The 24,650-nt window shown below is 38.6% G+C and overlaps 1 protein-coding gene across 1 annotated transcript in view; it reads right to left on the minus strand.

Annotated features, from left to right (window-relative positions):
- Spt20 overlaps positions 1-24,650 on the minus strand; it is a 338,912-nt gene that overhangs the window by 66,839 nt on the left and 247,423 nt on the right. The window contains exon 15 of the mRNA XM_067143670.2: positions 3,682-3,835. Within this exon, the coding sequence (XP_066999771.2) occupies positions 3,682-3,835 (154 nt within the window). The remainder of the gene's footprint in view (positions 1-3,681; positions 3,836-24,650) is intronic.

Raw genomic sequence — 24,650 nt, forward strand, 5'->3', positions numbered from 1 at the left:
GTATTGAATAGGCGGACTACATAGTTATAATATTTAAGTTTATCTTGAATATTCTTTGATTTATTTTCTTGACACGGCACAAGCCCAAAAGCCTACACAATATCATGTATATATGAGGTGCCTAACATAGATGTGTGCCACCTATATCAAAATTGAGTTAAGGATTGATCCTTATAGCATTTTTAATGCTCTTTCTGAATTAGTGGTCCGTGTCTTTCATAAACAAATATTTGTACATAATTTTTAACATAGAAATATACAGTTTCTTTCATAATCGGACACCTCCAGATGTAGTTTGTATCAAAAACGGACATGAACGTTTCAGCCAATCATATTGCTCCAAGTGACATCAAACTGTCATGGCAACCAGAGAATTTTTATCGACATCTTAAGGAAAAAAGAGGAGGACTGTTTTTTAATGTCCTATGATTGCCAAAAGAACCTCGTTTTGCCAAAATTAAGTGATCAGTTGACGTATAATTCCAGACAACTCTACTGTTACAATCTGTCTGTTGTATAGGCACATCTCAAAGCAAACTGCGCCCTGATAATGTGTCTGTTTATACGTGGCTGGAGAATGAAGGAAAGAAATCATCAAACGGAATAGCATCAGCAGTTGTCAATGAGTTGCGATCTAATAATTTACAAGGCTTCACTTCAGTCAAGTTGATTGCTGATGGCTGCGCCGGCCAAAATAAGAACAGTAATATTTTGGCCATGTGTGCAAAGTGGCTTACAACGTATGCACCATCCTCTGTTGACAAATTAAAACTGGTATTTTCAGTTACTGGACACTCATATTTGCCCCCAGATAGGATTTTTGGACTCATTGAGAAAGACCTTAATAAGATGACGACCATAGTAAGTCCTGATGAATATCTTGAGGTGTTCAAAATGTACAGCACAATGAAAGTGATTGGACAAACCTTGGAACCACTGAATTGGAAAGAACAAGCACAGGTTTATCTGAAATCTGCTAGTCAACTTTATTTCAAAATTTCACAGTGTAAAAGAATTGTACTCAGGAGCACAAAAAGATGCAATGTTGAACTTAAAGGTGAAGTAGGCTACTATTTCGAAACAGGTATTGAGCGTAAGATCACTAAAGCATGACAGGTAAGTCTAATTTAAAGATAAAATGTTAATGAATCCTTTACTTCTGATATTGGCATGAATGTAAACCCACAGAAACTTAAATACAGTGAAGTAAGAACTGAAATGAATGTTAAAAATGTCATCAAGGTATAAGAATGGGCTTATTTCTTTCATATTTTAATTATATTTCTTTTAAAATGGAAGTTTACTTCCGTGTCATCCTGCAACTTTTTTCCAAATATTGGGATAGTTCGTTTCAAAAGTGGACAATTACATGGATGTTTGTATCAAAAATGGACAAAAGCCAATCTCTGTTTCAGAAATGGACATCGTCATATTTTAACATGTTTTACATTGACTTAGACTGAAATTCCTAAGTGTTGACCGTGATTTTCTTGTTTATAGGGCTGGAAATATGACACCAAAATTTTTTCACACATATAACGGGGGTTTAACATAGAGAAACGAAAACGTGGCTCTACTGAAAAATTAACAAAATGGCTTTTGTCCATGTTTGATACTAGGCACCTCATATATCGTTGCAAGGAAATGAAAACCTCGTAATTGTCCTCACGAGAAAACCACGTTTCTCCAAAGGCTTGCCGCATTGTCTGAGGAAAATCCCATTGTGTCAGGACGGGCACGCGACTGTACATCCCCGGCCACAACTCTATCATGCCTCAGTGCATAGAGAGACATGAACAACCGGGATAAGCTGCGGAAGATGATGAGGACGATGATGATTATAGTTAATATCTCCAGGTGAGTTAGCCGTGCGGTTAGGGGCTCATGTCTATGAGCTTGTATCCGGGAGATAGTGGGTTCGAATCCCACTGTCAGCAGCCCTGAGTATGGTTTTCCGTAGTTTCCCCATTTTCAAATGCTGGGGCTGAACCTTAATTAAGGCCACAACAACTTCCTTCCAACTCCTAGCCCTTTCCTATCCCATCGTCGTCGTAAGACCTATCTGTGTCGGGGCGATGTAAAGTCACCAGCAAAAAAAAAAGTTAATATCCATCCAGCAACAATCATTTGTATGGTCGCAAGATACTCATACGTGGGGGAGGGGTGTGAAAGTAAAACAATTGGATTTTGTGTATATGCCAACCAAAAAGTTTGAATAACACTGCCATACAGCATATATTGGGAACTACTCACATACACATTTAGAAATATATTATGAAGATAACAATGGAGGTAATAATAATTTTGTGTGCCTATTTCTACCCGAATGCAGCCCTTGTAAGGCAGACCGTCCGATGAGGGTGGGCGGCATCTCCCCCTGTGTGTTACTGTGGTGAAGGATAGTGTTATGTGTGGTGTTTGAGTTGCAGGGATGTTGGGGACAGCATAAACACCCAAACCCCAGGCCAATGGAATTAACCAATGAAAGTTAAAATCTACAATGCGGCCAGGAATCGAACCTGGGACCCTCTGAACCGAAGGGCAGTACACTGACCATTCAGCCAACAAGTCGTACAACAATTTTGAGATAAAGCCAACCTGGTGGTGATCGGTATGATCGTTAAGACGATAAGTCTTTGTGGTCTGATAAGGTGATTAGTTGGTTTGAGTCCTACTACTGGGAAAAAAAAAATTCACCAACAGAATGTTGGTATAATTCCCATTCACCAGATTCAATCACTGGGTTTAATTTCATAACACTGCACAGTGTTCATATGGATAAGGGCACGACACTATTGATGGTGACTCATCCATCGCCTGGGGACGTTAAACCTTCATCAAAGCCGTTGGTGTTATTCTACAGGAGTGTGCTATGCGATGACACCAAGTTTCAGCCTATCTTCACCTCATTATTTATACAACACATAACATGCAGTCAATACACACGACACAAAAACACGTATATTATCTTTACCTCTGAGTTTGATTAAAGACGGCATGCTCAAATTGCCCATCATCACGACCAACGTACTCATATCCAAGAGCCCAGACATTAGAAAACAAAAACACGCTGTCAATATTATTTCCTTCTTTGGGTAATGTCATTCCTCCCACTGTGCTGTCATATTTTCAGTCATAATTGACGTTAGAGCTACTTGTTTTTAACGTCGCATTAAGACATCAAAGGTTTTCAGCAACAAAAGGACGGAAAAGGGCTAGGACTGGGAGGGTAGCGGCTGTGGCCATAATTAAGGTACAGCTGCAGCATTTGCCTGATGTGAAAAGGTGAAACCACAGAAAACCATCTTCAGGTCTGCCAACGATGGGATTCAAACCCACTATCTCCCGAATTGGCATTTCAAATGGCTTCCAAAAGCTTAAGTCTGCCTATGAGAATCCCTCACTCAGATGTAGATGCAAAGCAAACATGCTTATAGAGTTATGCAATCATAAATCATAGCCATAGGAATTCCACAGCTATAGGTTCATTGCCTGCATACTTTAATTGTACAGCATGATACAGCCTCCTAAAACTCTTGAACTATGCTCAAAGCCACAGGGTATTAGAAGTATTCGCGGTGACAACAGGAGCAAGACATATTCAATTAGAGGTACTATGAGCACATGCAGATGTCTCTCTAGTTTGCTGTACTTTGTAAACGTAAAAGAAGTTATTATTACCTGCATTTGGTGGAGCCACCTTGAGTGTTTGCCTCTGTGCATTAAGAATTCCCCGTGCAGCCACCGCCTGTTTCGTGCCAGCAGACAACTGGTTAGCGGTTACGATGCTTCGAGGTCTCTGCAGTCCGAGCAGTTGAACTGGCTGCCTCCCGGCCTGTCAAAAAAAAAAAAAACATGTAGCAAAACGTTATAACCATATCAAAGAACACAGCTCTCAGTGTGAAAAGGATCACCAATCACTTCAACAGGAATATAATGAGCAGATACATCAATGGAAGGATGGAACTTGACAAATCAAGGAGAGAAAGGACAAAAAATGTACATGACAGTTGAAGTTTTATACTTTAAGAGGAATCAACTGAGAATTATAAACTAAAGCCACTACTATTTTCCTGATTCTTTGAGAGAGTGATTAGCGATTGACAATTCAGGAGATGGATGGGACAACATACTACATATTTTAACGTTTTTAACATGTAATAAATAGGTCGAAAATCTAGCAATATAGCATATTTTAACATTACGCTTTAATAAAGATGTATACCTCAGTTAATTCTATGGCCATATATTTTACAAATTTTATTAGGTTAAAGTGAAAATATACCTCTTTCTTAAAATGTACCTGTTTTTAAAATGTAATTTTTAGTTACGTCTGCCTCTGTGGTGTAGTGGTTAGTGTGATTAGTTGCCACCCCCAATTCCTGGTTCTACCACGAAATTTGAAAAGTGTTACGAGGGCTGGAACAGGGTTCACTCAACCTCGGGAGATCAACTGAATAGAGGGGGGGGGTGTTTCATGGTTTCCCACTTCTCCTCCAGGCAAATGCCGGGGTGGTACCTAACTTACGGCAACGGCCACTTCCTTCCTGCCTCCTTGTCCACCACTTCCAATCTTCTCCACACCCTGGACAAAGCCTCTGTTCTGCATGGCAGGTGAGCCAACCTGAGTGAGGTACCGGTCTATCCCACTGACCCAATGCCTCACGCTCCGGGACACTGCTCTTGAGGCGGCAGAAGTGGGATCTCTCGCTGACACCAAGGAAAAAAGCAACCCTGAAGGGTAAACAGATTAGGAAAGAAAGAAATTTTTAGTGATGTTCGCAAAATAAAAACATTCAGTTGAATGTTATGAAATCTAATTGAAGTCAAATGAGGGGTTTATTGATGATGTTAAAGGAAAATAACCGATGGCACACCTGACAGTAAAAAATACTAAACATGACCTTAAGTGACATGCTAGTCGATAAAGGTTTTCCATCCCTGGCCTATTACTTCAGTAGAGGAGAGAGCAGATAGAAAAGAAGGCAGTTTGTGAAGATGTGGAGATTGTCCTAATCCTTCTGTGTTTCCATGTTTCTCCTTTTCTTGCTCACTCTTCAGACAATGACCTGTCCCATTATGTGCTCCTTTTCTTGTTTTTCTCTCTCAATACATATTGTGCTTTCTCACGTATTAGACCCCCCTTTTTTTGTGCTTTTATAGCCACAAAAAGTAGGGGGGAGGGTCCAATATGCATTAACTTCCCATTTCGTGCAGTGACTTCTGGGTATAAAGATCTATAAATTGGTCTACACTATTCTTTAACAAATTTATAACTGTACTAGCATTTGTACCCGTTCTTCGCACAGGAATTTGTAATGGACTACATGTTTCTTTCATGAATTTATGCTAAGTTACAGGCCTGAATTCAAACGTTTAATACGGCATGTTAAACTGTTATTTTTCTACGAAAGCATGTGGCAGTAAGGTGAAGTGAGATCGTGTATTGTCATCTTGTCCGCAATCTGTTGGCACATAGTTCATTATAAATAAGGTCTTTGATACATGTGATTTTACCAACAAGCTGAAGAAGAGAATTTGGTACTCGTGTGTGTATATAAGTAAATGATAGTTTAAATCATAATACATTCTGAATTGTACTGACAAGGCAGAACCTGGACACAATTAACTGTAAAGCTGAACAAAGCTGAGACACAGAATTTATTGTAGGGTACAGTTCCGAAATTTTCCCTGCTTCTCGGTTACATATTGTTGTTTCCCTGACCAATGCCAACGGCCGGATCCTGTGAAATCTCCGAAGTTAAGCAACATTGGGTGTGGTCAGGAGTTGGATGGGTTGCCACACGCTGTTGGTGGGGGGTAAGGGAAGGGAGGAGCGGAAAGAAACTGGCCACGCTACCGCACATAAACTCCGGCTCAGAAGGTTCGGACCTGCCTGCACGCAGAATAACCCTTACCTTACCCTGACCAATGGAGTGGCACTGTAGCTGAAGACTCATGAAACACATCATTGATGATAACCTCCCTTGTTATATGTTTAATCAAGAACAGTAAAATGGTTCTTTAGTTCATCCCATTAATCCTCCTTGAAGCAACATGCACCAAGTGTGCCCATCAACTTGGAACTAAAAATTGAATTTTTGGTAAGCATCCCCATTAATTACCGTACGATAAATACGTATACAGCATAAAATAACGGAAATAACATATTCTTAAATGTTTGTTATATACAGACTATTGACAGACCTAATTTAATGAATCTATATTAGGAATAGTCTTCCTATAAACATTAATTCCAACCTTGACGTCATATACACCAGATAACACAATGCTGAATGAGTAGATTACATATTGCACCCGTTTTTGCACTTAGTTCACAGGGACTTGAACAGCAAAACCGTCCGTTAATGATATCTCCCTTATTAATCCTCCTATCAAAGAGGTGCACATGAGAAAAAAGTTTAGAAATTGATTTCCATTAAGGCTGGTAGATTTCCATTAAGGTTGGCCATGTATATTTTGATGGAGTGTAAAATCACTGTTTAGATCTTCGTACAAATTCCAGTCTATTCAGGAATTTAGAAAATATATTGGCCCTAAAACCTACCCAAGGACACGTGAATTTTAAATATAAAGCTTGGTAGAAATATATTCAGCAGTTTTCCATGTCTGACAGACAGACAGACAGACAGACAGACAGACAGACAGACAGACAGACAGACAGACAGACAGACAGACACCAAAGCTATAAAACATGCACGAATCTGAAATGGATAACTGTACGAAAATTTCACCAAAATATTCAATGTACAGACACACGGTCGTTATGATTTTATTTATATAGATTCTGAGTCTTACCTTCGTTGGATGGCAGTATTTCTAAATTTAAAAATGAAGAAAACAATACATGGTGAACAAATGACTCTTAGGCCCACATATACTGTAAATATAATCAGTTTTATTTCCTCTAATATCACGTAATTTGTTTCATCTGATTAACACCGATGAGGTTGATGTCAGGGAGGGCATCTGGCTGTAAAAACTCGTTATGAAGATTCATTTCACTTCATACTCGACCCCGTAGAGAAAAAGGATACGGTTTGGACATACAGTTCTATTTATCATATTACATACATATCCCACATCGTTCCATCTATATGATGGGTCGGCGAATGAAGCCCCTCCACCAACTTCTGTATTTGTACTTTCCTCCTCCTTCAATGCTGACCCAGTCCCCTCCTCGTTGCTGAATGTCATTTCTCACCATGTCCGTACATCGCATTCTTGGCCACCCTCCTGGTCTTGAATATTTTAACTGCAGATCATACATTTTTCTGGGTAAGCGATCAGGATCCATCCTTCGCATGTGACCATACCATTTGAGTCAACGCAGAGTTATGTTATCCTGCATTCTGCCAACCTGAGCCACTGATGTTCCCATTGCGAATTTTATCTCATCTTGAACATTGAATTTTCACGACCGCATTATAATCGAAACAGACTTTCAACGTATTAGATCGTGTTACGTACACGTAGTATGTGTTGAAGAGATGTTAAGTACAGAACAAAAATGGCCAGCCGGACACCAGTGGGATCCGAACCCACAACCTCCCGATTTCACGTTGGTTGCTCTACCAATTGAGCTATGGTGGCCTAGGCCATCTTTGTTCTGTTTGAAAAGGATCTGAGCTACAGGTCTGGCACTGCTGCTAGCACACTGTAGAGTGCGTTTAAGTCGCCCATTGTGGGGCATGTCAATGAATATTGAATTTTCACGACCGTAATGTAATCGAAACAGACTTTCAACGTATTAGGTCGTGTTACGTACACGTAGTACGTGTTGAAGAGATGTTAAGTACAGAACAAAAATGGCCAGCCGGACACCAATGGGATCCGAACCCACAACCATAGCTCAAACAAATCTCATTTCAGCTGCCTGAATCCTTGCTTCATCCTTTTTTCCTCATGTTCCAGGCCTCACTCCCATATGTCAAAATTGGCATGTAGTAAGTCACATAAATTGCTCGCTTGCATTTCAATGGTACTTTTGGGTTCCATATTAGGTCTCAGACAACTCTATAGAATGTTCCTCCAGCTTGTATCCTGCTGGTAAGTTCCTCTTCAATGAAGCCTGCTGCTGATATCATGCTTCCTAGATATTTTGAATTTGTTGGACATCTTGAGTTGTTTACTCTCTATTTCAATGTAACCTTCAGGTTGACCATTTCTCTGCATAACCACCACTTCACTTTTTTCCCGACTGAATCTTAGACCGTACCCTTTATCTGTTACTGTACATGCATTGATCTGATCCTGAAGTTCATCCTTGGAATCTCTCTATATACAGATGTCATCAGCAAATAGCATGACTTTCATTTTGTTGTCACCAACGTTTTGGCATACTTGTTGCTGAATCTCATTCATCACAGTAACGAAGAGAAGAGGTGACAGAACTCCCCCTTGTCTTAGGCCCGTAGCTATTCTAAAGGGTTCCGTCATTCCTGATGGTGTTTTGACGTGACTACTGATGTCTTCATATAAATTCTCAATTCGTTTTATTATGTCATTATTGATTCCACTGTTTCTCAGCACTTCCCAGACTTTGTCCCAGCTTACAGCATTAACAGCCTTTTTGATATCCAGAAAGGCCAGCCAAAGGACCTTATTATGTTCATAATACTTCTCCATTAGCTGACGCAGTCCAAATATTAGATCAACTGTTGATCTGCCTTTCTGGAATCCGTATTGTTCCTCTGATAACTTTAATTCTATTATTGGTCTTATTTTTCTTTCTAAAATCCTTTCATACAGCTTTCCCATTTGGGAAGTTAATGTAATTCCTCTGTAATTTGAACATTTCTTCCTGTCACCTTTCTTAAAGAGTGGAATGATGATACCTTTTTTCCAATCTGCTGGTATCTGCCCATCCTTCCATATCTTGTGAAAAAGTCTATACATTCATGCTTTCCAGCATCACCCATAGACCTGATCATTTCAGCACACACTCCATCAATGCCTGGAGATTTTCCTGTTTTGATGTACTTCTATGCGTATACTATATCATTCCATTTAGATATGTTATAGTGTCTTCCATCTTTCCATCATTAACTAATCTATCTAATGGAATGTTTGTGATATCATTCACATTTAACGGGTTATCAAAATAATTCTTCCATTCTTCTTTGATCTCTCTGTCATCTGTAATGAGATACCCACTATCACTAGTCAGATAATTAGTCTGTTCTTTGTCCCCCCTCCTATTCTTCATCATTCCATACAACATTTTTCTGTTGCCACCTACATCTTTTAGTTTATCACTCCATTCATTCAATCATTTTTCTCTTTCTGCTCTGACAACCTGCTTAGATTCTTTTTTTGCCAACTTTGTTCTTTGTCTATCTGTTCAACTTATGAAATATTTTCTGTAGGCATTGTTCTTTTTAAGGACTGTGTCTCTTGTTTTATCATTCCACCAAGGTGTCTCTTTCCATTTCCTTTTACCATTTGTTCTTCCATATGTCTCCTCTGTGGTCTCGAGCAAGCATTCCTTGAAATTTTTCCAATCTTCTTCAACTGTTCCAGTGTCTCTTTTTGGTATTTGCTGCTGGAAATTTTCTTGATATTCTGTGGCCTTCCCTTTATCCTTCAATTTCCTTACCTTTAATTCCTTGTCCTGGATGGTTCTTATTTCCTTCAACTTTTTAAACCTGAAACAACTAACAAGGAGCCTATGATTACTGGCAAGAGACACACTTGGGATCACTTTCACACCCAGCAATATTTCTTGTATTTGTTTATCTACTGTTACAAGTGAACTATGTAATGCGAGTGGAATGTATTTTTTTTGAAGTCTTTGTTTGTAAAATACAATATGATGTTTTATTTTTAATGACCTAACCTGTACTGTATAATATTGTAACATAGGCATTTGTAAATAGTAGAATTCTGTTCTATAGTTCCTGGAAAGATCCAGAAAGTTACATAACTTTTGTACAGGGTGTGTTACTTTGTTGGTATGTGTTCTAGAAAATGTGTTCTGTGTATTCTGGAAAAATACGACTTTCGCGATCATGCGTATTCTAGAATGTTAGTCAAAGTTCGCGATCGAAAGTAAGGTTGTGATTGGTGAGTCTAGGTGGCGATAGGGAACTCGTGCACGCTGATTGGCTGCCTCCAAAGCCGGAATTTCCTATATATAGTGAGCGAGGCAGTGTTCGAATTAATTCTGTATCCTGAATTCTGTCGGTCTCGGTTTATCTGTCTGCGAGCAGCCTATCTGGTTGACGTCCCCCGGCTTCCGGGATGGCACTCTCCTCGGGTAAGCACTCTTGAATTCCATTCCTGCTAAAATTTCCATAATGTTCCGATTTGCTTTTCATACAGGAGTCTGCCCTAACCTCGCCTAGATTCACCAAATTAGTTACTTATGACGCCTTAGTTTTTCAGCTGGACTTACCTGTTCATTTCCGAGGCATTCCCATTTCTTGTTTCACTAAAATATGTATATTGTAGTTTAACATTATTTCCCTTGGGGGTTGCCTCTGGTAGTTCTGTATCACTTGAGGTACGCTAGATTTTGGATAACCTGTAAATTGCATTGTACTACTGCATTGGTAACTAGATGTATAGTTGATTTGAAATTTGAATTTACACTGCTACGAAATAACCTATGTATATCACTGAACTTATAGCTCATAACTTGGAATGTATTTGTAAAATTATCTTGTAAATAATATTTTTAAAATCTAAGGATCACGGTGATTTATTTCGGAATCCGCTATCTAAGCCATGTCCATGCCTTTGGTAGGTTCCCAGCCTTTTCATCTTCCCGGTTTGTTGTTCACTAGTTGGCCCTACTGATATTTACGTACATGTTTTGTTGGAGATCCGCGTAATGCTAGCTACTGTTTTTCCGAGTGTGTAGTGTTTTCTTATATTGTGTATTGTACTCTTACCTTCCCCTTTTAACTGTATTTGTGCCTTGTTTGGTGTTACCCCTGTAGTCTGAGGTAGCACTACCATAATATAATCAATGATGGACTCCTGTTGCCCATTCCATCCATATCTGGTGATTTTATTACTTTTCTGTTTTTAATACCAGGTATTACCAATAACCATATTATTTCTCAGACAGAAATCTAGGAGTCTGCTTCCCTCAGCGTTCCTTGGTCCCCATTCATGTATGCCCATGATGCTCTCATAACCTTGCCTATCAGACCCTACATGGGCATTCATGTCACCAATAACGATGGTTACTTCACCGCTAACTTGCACTTCCAAGGATTCTTCAAAGAGGTCTTTCTCTGAACTATCACAACCTACTAGCACTGAATGATACTGATGTTCTGGGTAAAGTTTAATTTTAGATTGACTTGGATAATCCTGTCAGATTTGAAGTTTATGTCTATTACATGCTGTTTCATTGAATGGTCCATTATAACACTCACTCCATTCTTAGCTGAACTTCCTCCCGACCAATACAGATGGTAACCATCTCCGAGTTCTTTGCCATATGCTTTACGTCGCATCGACACAGATAGGTCTTATGGCAACGTTGGGACAGGAAAGGCCTAGGAATGGGAAGGAAGCGGCAGTGACCTTAATAAATTAAGGTACAGTCCCAGCAATTGCCAGGTGAGAAAATAGGAAACCACGGAAAACCATCTTCAGGGCTGCCGACAGTGGGGTTAGAACCCACTTCCCGGATGCGAGCTCACAGCTGCGCGCTCCTAACCGCACGGCCAACTCGGCAGGTCTGAGTTCTTTTGACCCTTGCCCCTTCCAGTTGGTTTCACTCAGTTCTAGTACATTAATATTCCTCATTTTCATCAAATCAACACACTCTCCTATTTTCCCTGTCAAAGTAATGATATTCAGAGTTGCTACTCTGATTGTGGTCGTTGTCTTGTAGATTTTAGTTCTCTTGCTGGATCTTGATGGAACATCAAGCGTTGAGCTGTCATTAATATCAATACCAGGAGAACACTTGCGTCCTTATTGGGTTTGTTTAACAATCCGAGGCTTCTTTTGGTTTTGAAAGCAATTAAAATTTTATGGCCAGTCATTGTCTCTGTCACCTGAGCAGCATGCTATCACACAGTTGACCTAAGCACGGCTTTCATCTGAATTATTGTTGTCTTGTGCCGCCAACATCCCTGCTACTAGCATTGTTCTCATCCCAAATGATGTCAACTTCACCGTCATCGAGAGCATTCGAGATCTTGGTCCTTTTGAAACTTTTAAAAATAGTTTTACTCCTGATTAAAGAATCCAAACAGTGAGAATCTATTCACAGATGGTTTCTAGAGACGGTCCTGGCATTTTCCAAATGGTGAATGGGTAGCCGTGCTGTAGAAAGTGTGCCAATGCACCAGCTGATCACTAGCAAATGTTAAGAGTTGTACTTCCGAACGTAATATGTAAGTGTATTTCATGCTCGTTTTCTACATTTATCACATCAGGATTAACCAAAAAAGCTGTAATTGAGATAGAGAGACGGCACTGTTTAGGTTAGGTATGCTATTTCTAAGTGTCCAGATAGTGCCTGGCTGTGCGGTTAGGGGCGTGCAGCTGTGAGCTTGCACCCGGGAGACAGTGCGTTTGAGCCCTACTGTCAGCAGCCTAAAGATGGTTTTCAATGGTTTTCCCATTTTCACAACCAGGAAAATGCTGGGGCTATATCTTAATTAAGGCCACGGCCCCTTCCTTCCCACTCCTAGCCCTTTTCTATCCCATCGTCACCATAAGACCTATCTTCTTTGTCGGTGTGACATAAAACAAACTGTTAAAAATTAAATAATTGAAAAGGAGGTTCAACCTATTCAATACTTAAAAGAAAGAAATGCAGTAATCACATTCCTATTTAAATGGGACCAGTTTCAACCTTAGTCCAGGTCATCATCAGCCGTAAAAACATGTACAATGTTTATGAATATTGGAGGTCAGTTTCACACTCTGATAGGCACAAAGACACGACACCACATTCTGTCATGCACAAAATCACAACACTATCAACTAATATACGAAGATCAAAAATAACTTGAAGTCGCAGACGAATAGATTTGTAGTAGAAAGCCGCCAGCTCCTGGTGATCAGCGCGGCACATTCAAGGTCATGCGCTGCGGTCGAACGCCAAAGTAGAGTGGAGAATGTTTTGAAGGTCCAGAATTTGTCACGGTTGCGGGAAGTTAAGTACGTATATAAAAATATACGACGCAAATCAGTATAATTGAATGAGTACTTGTACTCCTGCTAAGTTCTTGGAAAACAGTTGACTTGAAAAAACAATTGTAGAGAGAAGAAAAAAATGTAGTAAAAAGCGCAATATCAGAAAACAAATGAAAACTTATATGCACAGTGCGCTATTTTTTAAATGAAACATTTTTAGGTTATGATTGAAGTAGTCAAAGTTGGCGCAAGACAAGAGTTAAAATTTGAAAGAGGAGAACCGAAATGAAGGTCGTGGGTTTTTTTTTTTAAATAGAGAAGGAAGAATAAATTAAACGAGGAAGAGTGATAGTGAAATAAGAGAAAGAATAAAAGAAATTGAAGTTAGATGGTAATGAGGAAGGATAAGATAGGGAAATGAAGGAGGGGTAGTTTAGGGTGGGTTAGGAGGGTGGGTTATTGGAGGTAGAAAATGTGGGTGGGAACTATGTAAGGCATGGAAAATAGAATTGGGGTTTTGGAATTTGGAATTTTTGAGAAGAAGAATTAGGAAGTCAAAAAGGATACTGGGTTTTTCAGAAATGTCGTTTAAATTGAAATTAGGGTTGAAGTACTGGTCAAGGTGGATAAAGCAATTTTCAGTATGTTTAAGAGGGGGCCTTTGTTAATGATTTTAAGTATATTTATGTCATTGTCAATACTGGTGAAACTATGCTTGGAGTCTTGTATGTGCTGTCCTATGGCAGAGAATCTGTTGTATTTAATGGCGTTGACATGTTCAGAGTACCTGATATTGAAGTTGCGGCCAGTTTGTCCGACGTAGGAGGAATTGCAGTTGTTGCATTTAAATCTGTATACACCAGATTTAGAAAAAACATTAGACTTATTTAGAGATTTAGAGTTGTGTAAGATATCAAGACTTCTATTGTTAGTTCTAAAATAAATTTTCATATTATGTTTTTTAAAAATATTAGTTATTTTATAAGCATCCTGAGTGAAAGTGAAGGTGGAAAAAGCAGTTGGTTTAATTGTGTCTTCAGATAAAGTGGTTTTTGGACGGTGTTTGAATTTGTTGATGATGCGGTTAATGAAGGAGTTGTTAAAGCCATTAAATTTAGCAATGTTGCGGATGGTGTTTAATTCATTATTTAAATCTTTTTTGGACATAGGGGTGTTGAAAGCACAAAAAATTAAGCTGTTATAAGTAGCACGTTTATGAGCTTGGGGGTGCGAAGAATCTTGTCTTATTGTAGTTGCTGTTTGGGTTGGTTTTCTGAAAATTTTGTAAGATAAAGAAGAAGGATGTCTAGTAATAGTTAGGTCTAGAAAATTAAGAGTTTGGTTGTGTTCTGATTCGAGGGTGAATTTAATGTTAGAGTCTAAGTTGTTGAGATGAAGAAGTGTAGAGGCTGCGTTGGTTGATTCCTCGTTTAATATTACCAACGCAGCCTCTACACTTCTTCATCTCAACAACTTAGACTCTAACATTAAATTCACCCTCGAATCAGAACACAACCAAACTCTTAATTTTCTAGACCTAACTATTACTAGACATCCTTCTTCTTTATCTTACAAAATTTTCAGAAAACCAACCCAAACAGCAACTACAATAAGACAAGATTCTTCGCACCCCCAAGCTCATAAACGTGCTACTTATAACAGCTTAATTTTTTGTGCTTTCAACACCCCTATGTCCAAAAAAGATTTAAATAATGAATTAAACACCATCCGCAACATTGCTAAATTTAATGGCTTTAACAACTCCTTCATTAACCGCATCATCAACAAATTCAAACACCGTCCAAAAACCACTTTATCTGAAGACACAATTAAACCAACTGCTTTTTCCACCTTCACTTTCACTCAGGATGCTTATAAAATAACTAATATTTTTAAAAAACATAATATGAAAATTTATTTTAGAACTAACAATAGAAGTCTTGATATCTTACACAACTCTAAATCTCTAAATAAGTCTAATGTTTTTTCTAAATCTGGTGTATACAGATTTAAATGCAACAACTGCAATTCCTCCTACGTCGGACAAACTGGCCGCAACTTCAATATCAGGTACTCTGAACATGTCAACGCCATTAAATACAACAGATTCTCTGCCATAGGATAGCACATACAAGACTCCAAGCATAGTTTCACCAGTATTGACAATGACATAAATATACTTAAAATCATTAACAAAGGCCCCCTCTTAAACATACTGAAAATTGCTTTATCCACCTTGACCAGTACTTCAACCCTAATTTCAATTTAAACGACATTTCTGAAAAACCCAGTATCCTTTTTGACTTCCTAATTCTTCTTCTCAAAAATTCCAAATTCCAAAACCCCAATTCTATTTTCCATGCCTTACATAGTTCCCACCCACATTTTCTACCTCCAATAACCCACCCTCCTAATCCACCCTAAACTACCCCTCCTTCATTTCCCTATCTTATCCTTCCTCATTACCATCTAACTTCAATTTCTTTTATTCTTTCTCTTATTTCGCTATCACTCTTCCTCGTTTAATTTATTCTTCCTTCTTTATTTAAAAAAAAAAACCCACGACCTTCATTTCGGTTCTCCTCTTTCAAATTTTAACTCTTGTCTTGCGCCAACTTCGACTACTTCAATCATAACCTAAAAATGTTTCATTTAAAAAATAGCGCACTGTGCATATAAGTTTTCATTTGTTTTCCGATATTGCGCTTTTTACTACATTTTTTTCTTCTCTCTACAATTGTTTTTTCAAGTCAACTGTTTTCCAAGAACTTAGCAGGAGTACAAGTACTCATTCAATTATACTGATTTGCGTCGTATATTTTTATATACGTACTTAACTTCCCGCAACCGTGACAAATTCTGGACCTTCAAAACATTCTCCACTCTACTTTGGCGTTCGACCGCAGCGCATGACCTTGAATGCGCCGCGCTGATCACCAGGAGCTGGCGGCTTTCTACTACAAATCTATTCGTCTGCGACTTCAAGTTATTTTTGATCTTCGTATATTAGTTGATAGTGTTGTGACTTTGTGCATGACAGAATGTGGTGTCGTGTCTTTGTGCCTATCAGAGTGTGAAACTGACCTCCAATATTCATAAACATTGTACATGTTTTTACGGCTGATGATGACCTGGACTAAGGTTGAAACCGGTCCCATTTAAATAGGAATGTGATTACTGCATTTCTTTCTTTTAAGTATTGAATAGGTTGAACCTCCTTTTCAATTATTTAATTTTTAACATCAATAATTTCAATACGGAACAATGAAATTTTTATCTTTAAATAAAACAAACTGTTAAAAAAAATATAGTGCCAGTTCTAGGACAACGAAAAACAACTAAAAAATTGAAAAATGGAAGGCTTGCTGCATTTATGGATATCTAAAGGTGTGGAGGTAATGCATTTTATTATATATTATAAAATGTTTGTTCATTGTCTCCATGGTTTTATTAACACATAGTATGATTTGAAATTGACGATTTGACCATTATCGGTCCTTAATTGACAGGGTGGAATAAACAATCACCCGTTGCATATTATAGTATGATTTGTATGGTATCCCCTAAAACCGTAGTTAGTGGGCTGTAAAACTTATAATAATATTATTATTTGTCAGGTATGCTGACAAGCAAAACAATCGTTATGATTGGAAAATTGTTTTTGTCACGTTTCAAACGTACTTCTCCAAAAAAATGCTTGTTTGTTTGTTTTCAATTGGCTTTATATCACACCAACACAGACAGGTCTTATGGAAGGAAGCAGACACGGCCTTAATTAAGGTACCATTTGCCTGGAGTGAAAAAATACCTATATTGGCCTGAGTTACCAGATATTAAATGACTGTTGCGAGCACTGATTCGCAACACGTTCGTCCGTGGGAAATTATGGAGCGAGCGCATCGAACGGGGTTCGATCCATGACCTCCCAGTCAGAATCCCTAATAATCATGAGTAGTTTAGGTGTAACATATAAGGAGAAGACAAAGAAGAAACAGTGGAAGTGAGTGATTAAGTATAAATCAAACATCAGTGAAGTGAATTAGTGGGGAATTACAATTATAAATTAAAAGCATTCTTAAAGCTAGTCTCAAATTGGAACATTCAGTGAGCCAGGGAGTGAAGCAATATTGAGCAATAAGGATATTGTCATAAAAAGAAGTAAACAGACCAGAAGGTCATAGTTAGAGGCTCAAATTGGGTGGACCAGTGAAAAGCAAGCATGCTGTTGGTCATGTAGGAAGGTGCTCTGTAAAATAAGAACACAAGTAGTGATGCAAAAATTTCATCTACAAAGATTCTGTGGAAGGTCACCAGTCACATGTAGGTACAGGAGACGGGTGGGACCACACTTGAAGTAACCAACAAGAAGCTAACAGATCAGTGCTGTTAGAGAACATTGTAGTAGGGGATGATTTATTCTAGAAACCCAGAGAAGTGATAAAAGGGAGTGACAGGAGACACGCATGGTCATTCTCGTGGTCATTCTGGTCAGTCATTCTGGTAACTTGGAAAGGAGCGGTCTCTCGGGAAGGGACGGTCACTAGGTCAATTGGCAGAGAGCAGACTCTGTAGATTAAAGTCAGTGAAGATAGCAGTACACGGAGTTAGTCAGATCAGGCAGCAGTTGAGCCTTCCATCAGTTGGTGAAGATAAAGTGACATTTACGTCTATTGTAACTGGCAGTGAATTTTATACGAAGGGACTATACGCCACATGTTCCATGCCGAGTGCTCACTGGTGAAATCAAAGGGGTAACTTTCTTTCTTTTTCTTTTATATAACCTGCTGAGGGGTGAAGACCAACATTATCACCGCAAGAAGATACGGATAAATTTATTAATACTGCTGGGCTCTACATCCACGAGAAACATTACATTTAAAACTTCCCGTAATCTCAAAACTTCAGATTAGGCGTCTTAACAAACATTCTCCAACGAGTATGTATGAAAGATTTGATAACATATTTTAGGAAGATATAAATAGTAATATAAAATAAAATTAGGCGAGCCTCCGTGGCTCAAACGGCAGCGCGTCGGCCTCTCACCGCTGGATAGCGTGGTTCAAATCCCGGTCACTCCATGTGAGATTTGTGCTGGACAAAGCGGAGGCGGGACAGGTTTTTCTCCGGGTACTCCGGTTTTCCCTGTCATCTTTCATTCCAGCAACACTCTCCATTATCATTATCATTTCATTGCATCTATCAGTCATTAATAATCACCTTGGGAGTGGCGACCCCATTGTAATACTAGCCTATATATGTTCCATTCATTACATTCCTGACCCGGTCTAAGACTGGAAAACAGGTTGTAGGTTTTCATTTTTCATTTTCATAAAATAAAATTAATTATGGAATTAATTAACTAATTAATAAGGAACCACTGGACATGTTATTTACAACAATGAGGATTTTAGAACGTCAATCGAACCACGAGGTACGCTGGATGTCAGAGCTCAGAATATATGTGGTGTACACAGTGAAGGACACTATCACTAGCTACACGTCGTTCATTTGCTCACTTGCTGTTACGAAGCGTGTTTTTTAAGTAAGGTCCATTTTGTTGTAGACACTAGTAGTTCACGCGCATATCACAACGAGCGCATGCGCCATGTACCGGCATGCCTCAGGAACAACTGTGCTCAGTTTCAGCTCTGTAGCTAAACTGTACAGTTCTGTTCTGTGCTTTCAAACAACTGCAGCTCCTCATACATCGGACAGACTGGCCACAGCTTTAACATCAGATACTCCGAACATATCAACGCAATTAAATACAACAGATTCTCTGCTATAGGACAACACATACAAGACTCCAAGCATAATTTCACCAATATTGAAAAAGACATAAAAATACTTAAAATCATTAACAAAGGCCCCCTCCTAAACACTGCTGAAAATTGTTTTATTCACCTTGACCAACACTTCAACCCTAATTTAAATGATATTTCTGAAAAACCCAATATCCTATTTGACTTCCTAATTCTTCTTAAAAATTCTAAGTTTCAAAACCCAGATTCAATTTTCCATGCCTTACAAAGTTCCTCCCCACGTTTTCTACCTCCAATAACCCACCCTCCTAACCCACCCTAAAATTCTCCTCCTTTAATTCCCTATCTTATCCTGTCCCATCTTCTATCAACTTCCATATTTTGCCTTTTCAACTGTTTTTGTGAAGGACTCACACTTTAATTTCTTATTTACCTATGCACTGTTTCTTGCATTTTATTCGGCTGATGATGACCCAGATTAGGGTCGAAACCAGTACCGCTTCCACTTTTAATTAAATAGGAATGTAATATTACATTTCATATTTATTTGTATTGAACAGGTTGAACTACCTGTTTATTATTTCTATTTCATTGTTAAGACTATCAACTCGCCTGCCGCGTGAAAGGTTCGGTCAGTGATACGGTTTTTGTCAGCAAGGAACCTGTCTGCTGCAAAAACTCTTCGACAGATTTGCGAAGTGTACGGTGAGACTGTTATGAGTGAAAGCAAAGTGCGTAAGTGGGTACGACAATTCAAAGATGGCCATGACAATGTCCATGATGAGGACTGCTCCGGTCGCCCTTCTTTGATTACAGACGTTTTGGTGGCTTCAGTTGAAGCGAAGATTCGTGAGAACAGGCACTTCACAATAACAGGTATCTCAAACGAATTTCCTGACGTGTCAAGATCAGTTCTTTATAACATTGTTTCTAAACATGTAAAGTTTAGGAAACTGTGCTCCTGTTGGGTCCCAAAACTCCTATCAGAGGATCACAAAAACCAAAGATTTGAGTGTGCGATAAAGTTCTTGACTCGTTATGACGAAGAAGGGGACGGCTTCTTGAGTCAGATCGTAACTGGAGACAAAACATGGGTTTCGCATATCACGCCCAAATCGAAGCAACAGAGCATGGAATGGAGACACACACACTCGCCTGTAAAGGTGAAGGCCAAACAGACTCTGTCCCAGCGAAAATCATGGCGTCGGGGTTTTGGGATAGGCATGGTGTTTTGTTGGTCGACTTCATGCAACGAGGAACCACTATCAATGCAGGAGCATACTGCCAAACCCTGAGAAAGCTACGCAGAGCGATTCAAAACAAAAGACGCGGCATGCTGACAAAGGGAATTGTCCTTCTCCATGACAATGCAAGACCTCACACTGCAGGTCAGATCCGTGATTTATTGGACAGTTTTGGCTGGGAAGTTTTAGACCAACCCACCTTACAGTCCTGTTCTTGTGCTGAGCGATTACCATCTGTTCCTCCACCTCAAACATCACCTCAGTGGGAGCCATTACAATGATGACGTGAAAACGGCAGTGAACTCTTGGTTACCGGAGCAGGCAGCAAGTTTCTATGAAGAGGGTCTTTTAAAATTGGTTTGAACAAACTTGGCAACTATGTCGAAAAATAGAGTGAAGTATGTACTTTCTGAAAATAAATTTACTTTTTTGAAATAACCTTTCATTGTGTAGTTATTTTCAAACGGACCTTACTTAAAAAACACGCCTCATATATTCAAGTAAAATGAAAATGTTAAAGGTCCACCTTTTCAATACCATGAATGTTCATTGATGTGAATATATATCACATAACGTTTAGAGAAGGTCACATCAATAAACATTCATGGTATTGAAAAGGTGGACCTTTAACATTTTCATTTTTCTGTAATCCCAGTTCAATACGGAACAAAATGAAGTTTCTAACTTTCATAGATTCAATACGCAGAGAAGAGGTCTTGTAGACCTGGACAGCTGTTGCCCGCCACCACAAGGAGAACAGTCTCATTTCTTGATCGTTTAACAGACCATCTAGATTCATAGCAGACGTCAATAGTGTTCATGAAGAAAGTACGTATCATTACGTGTCAATTGTGAAACCACGAGTTTAGAATCCATACTAATATTTTCGTGTAAGTTTCAGTGAACATCAAGAGGTACCAGTTCGTAACCGGACGAGGCGATGAAGACCAGCATTAGGAAATTTATTTACCCTGAAGACATCACCCATCACATCATGCAGCACTAAAGAGGAGGACTGATGCTGACAGCGTTCTAATGCCAGGAATCCAGTCTAGAAGGAAACCAGGGTCATCAAGACATCCAAGTTAAGTTGACAATTCATTTATACTGGGAATTATCTGTTCTATGCAGCTGTAATAAGTAGTTAACTTTCTTCTTGAAGATATTATTGGTTGAACAGTAGTTTGAGTAGATTTTTAGCAACTTTACATGTCATTTTCTTGCATTATAAGACGATGAGTCTGTGCGAATTATATTGATATTTTTCCTCTCACATTGTGCCATGTAGAGAGATGTTGTATTGGATTATGATAATTTTATGTGCTGTTGGGGGATGAATCTTCGTGTCACTATGATCAGAAGCACATGTAGTCTATTTTCTGCGATGTTGTGTATAATGATGAATGAATATTTAGAGATAATTTATCATCATTTGATATATCTGCGAGTAGTTGTTTTTCATGAGAGAACCTTAGACGGTAGCGTCTCACAAAGTATTATCGAACCACGAGGTAAACCACATGTCTTCGTATAAAATATAATTGAGCCTATGAGATTATTAGAGCCTCTTGTCATACTGGATGAGCGTCATCACAATGATATTAAATTGTAGCTGTATGATCCTACCCAATTCCTCAATATTCCACAGATTTTCATAACGACTTACGTTCGATGTAGGTATTGACGACCTTATCAGTCAACATTATCTAGACCATTTCCATCGGATTTATTACTGTTGGTCAGGCCATCATTTATGGGATTGTATCATCTCCATTAAAATGGATGAAAAACATGTGGGCACGTATTGTAATGTTTGTAAAATAGTATTTTTAGTTGTAGTTGGTTGCATTTCTTTCCTTGGTAGATGATGGTAACGGGAGATTTATTAGTGCATTTCTTTTTATTATTTTCACAGGTTGAGTGATTTTTATTGTAATTTATTGATGTGTGTGTTACCATCGTTGTCCTAAGTTTTGGCATTGTGTTAAAAATTTAATTTTAATTTTTTTTACTTTCCTACTTTTGTCACGTAAAGTCACATGTATTTTGAGGTTACGCTGAACAGATAACTGAAATGTCAAATTAAATTGGAGGGACATTTAATCAAGCAAAATTAAGTGAAACTTAAAGTTAAATTTTTTTTGTATTTTTATATTTTGACCAGTCATGTAACTTAAACATTTAAAATCTTGCTCCAGGTTTTCCGGCATGATTTGACATGCGTACAAGCATCATTCTCTTAAAAAATAAATTTTTTTATTCATTCATTAAATTCAAAAGCGATGATTCAATGTAAAATTTTGTCAGAATTAGTAGGAATTTATTAACATGTACCATCCCATTTGTTTTATTTTTGGATGTACATCAAGATTGAGCGTAAAATTTAAAATTTTAGTGATCATCTTACAAAATTATAGTTCTCAGGATGACGAAAATTTTGTAATAAATCACCTACCATTGATTTATATTTTCAGGTTCGTTATTTGTCGATATCTGCCCATTTCCTTTGATCCTCACCATCATTTTTTGGAACATGTCAATTCCTTACTGATCACCCCTGAGGGTATCTTGTGTTCTGATGTAGTTAGTCGCGGCATAAACGGGCAGAACAGCAGTAAGGATTCAAGAAAGAAGCAAGAAGAAAGAAGCTTCAAAACCCGAGACACGTATCAACTAGTTAAGAGACATTAGAGACTGAAGGGAATTAATAAGTGTTGTATGGTGAAATGAAGTGTGTTTTCTAAAGAAGTCAGAAACTGATAAACTGATTATTTAAAATTAATGTTGAGAGAAGAATAATTACAGGTGTGCTGTAGTGTTATTGAAAAGGGTATACTTGACAATCTGTTTTAAATAAATTAGAGTAAGAATTTAATGGTGTCAGAAAGTGTTTTCTATCAAGGTCAATCTGATATTTGAACCCTAGTGCCCAGCCTGTCCATTCGCTAGAATATGACATGACCACTTTGCTAATGACCTCACCTGCTATGTTAATAGCAACTACCGTGAATATTTCTTAACTCATCCTGAGGTGGTGCAGTTCTTTTTAGGCACGCCCCCATTGGAGGTGAACTACATGTATGATTTTACCACATACCAACCTTCCTGTCATCTTTAAATCTCTGGCAGTACCAGGAATGGAACTTGAATTCCCAAGAATGGCAGCAAATTGTGCTAACCATTACGCAGGTGGACATTCTTAACTGAAAACCACAGACATACTGCACGACTGATTGGTTCTAGGATCTCACCGAGGTATTTGAAGTGTGTAACCCATGTTACCTGTCCATATTTCGTCTTGGAGCTGGCATCAGACAGACTCGTTAACCTGATCCATGAGATGATCTGTGTTTACATGGATAAATCCTGTCAACGCCGTCGGGGTGGGCAACGGTGCTGTAGTCGAAGCTACGGTAGCGGCCAAGTTCTGGTCCCATGGGCCCCGTACACAGGGATACGTGTGAAGACCTTAACGGCAGTAAAGACATAATATGAAAGTTTTCAATACAGCTGAATTGGCAGAGGAGGCAACCCGTTCATCTGGGGATAGTACAGAAGGAACCCACTGCCTTGTGGAAAGAGGAGGGATCCTCAAAGGCTAAGGAAATAAACCCCGAATGACAACTCTCCAGAGTTTGAAGATAATCCTAGGAATATAGGAAGTAATATCAATGAAAGACAACATACTCAGGCTGGACTAAAATACAAGCACAAACAGAGTAGAAACTCTCAACGTGATGACTCTGACAGGCAAGAGTGAAGAAATTGTAGATATGATGAAAAGAAGCAAGATTCATATACAGGAATTGAGCAACACAGAATGGAAAGGGACAAATTCAAAATTATTAAGAGGAGTTTACAAACTGTACTGGCATGGTAATAGAAAGGAAGCACGAAATGGAGTAGGTTTGGTACTCCACAAAGATATCACACATGGCACAGATGTTACCTTTGTAAGTGATAGAATAATGTAAGTCAGAGTAAACTTAGGGAAGAATAGTTTTACAAAGGAAACAGAGTTCTTGGATGATTTGGAAGATCAAATACAAGAAGACAGTGTTATGATAATTGGGGTTCTGAATACCCAAGTCGGGGTCAATAGATCTTGGTACGAGTGAGTGGTGGGTCCTTTTGGATATGGAACAAGAAATGTACAGGGCAAACGTATTCTAAATTTGTGTGTAAGAAACAATCTTTTAATTCTTCAAAAAATGGATAGCCATAAGATTATCAGATTTGGCTGGGATGGGAAATCAAAGACAGTTCTTAATTAGGTGACAACTGATAAATTAATTGGAGAAAAAATGAGGGATATGAAAGTTATCCCAAGTGAAAGCTTGGATAGCAAGCACAGACTTCTATTAGTGGGTCTAAATTGCACAGTTAAAGCTACACCTGCAGTAAAGAGATTGCCAAAGATTAAAGAATGGAAACTGAAAAATGAAAAAATCAAGAAGGATTTTCAAAATTTGATAGTGACTAAAATGCCAAAATATGAGACAGGTAGTGTTGATGA

Source organism: Anabrus simplex, chromosome 3 (assembly GCF_040414725.1).
Source record: "Anabrus simplex isolate iqAnaSimp1 chromosome 3, ASM4041472v1, whole genome shotgun sequence".
Taxonomy (NCBI): domain Eukaryota; kingdom Metazoa; phylum Arthropoda; class Insecta; order Orthoptera; family Tettigoniidae; genus Anabrus; species Anabrus simplex.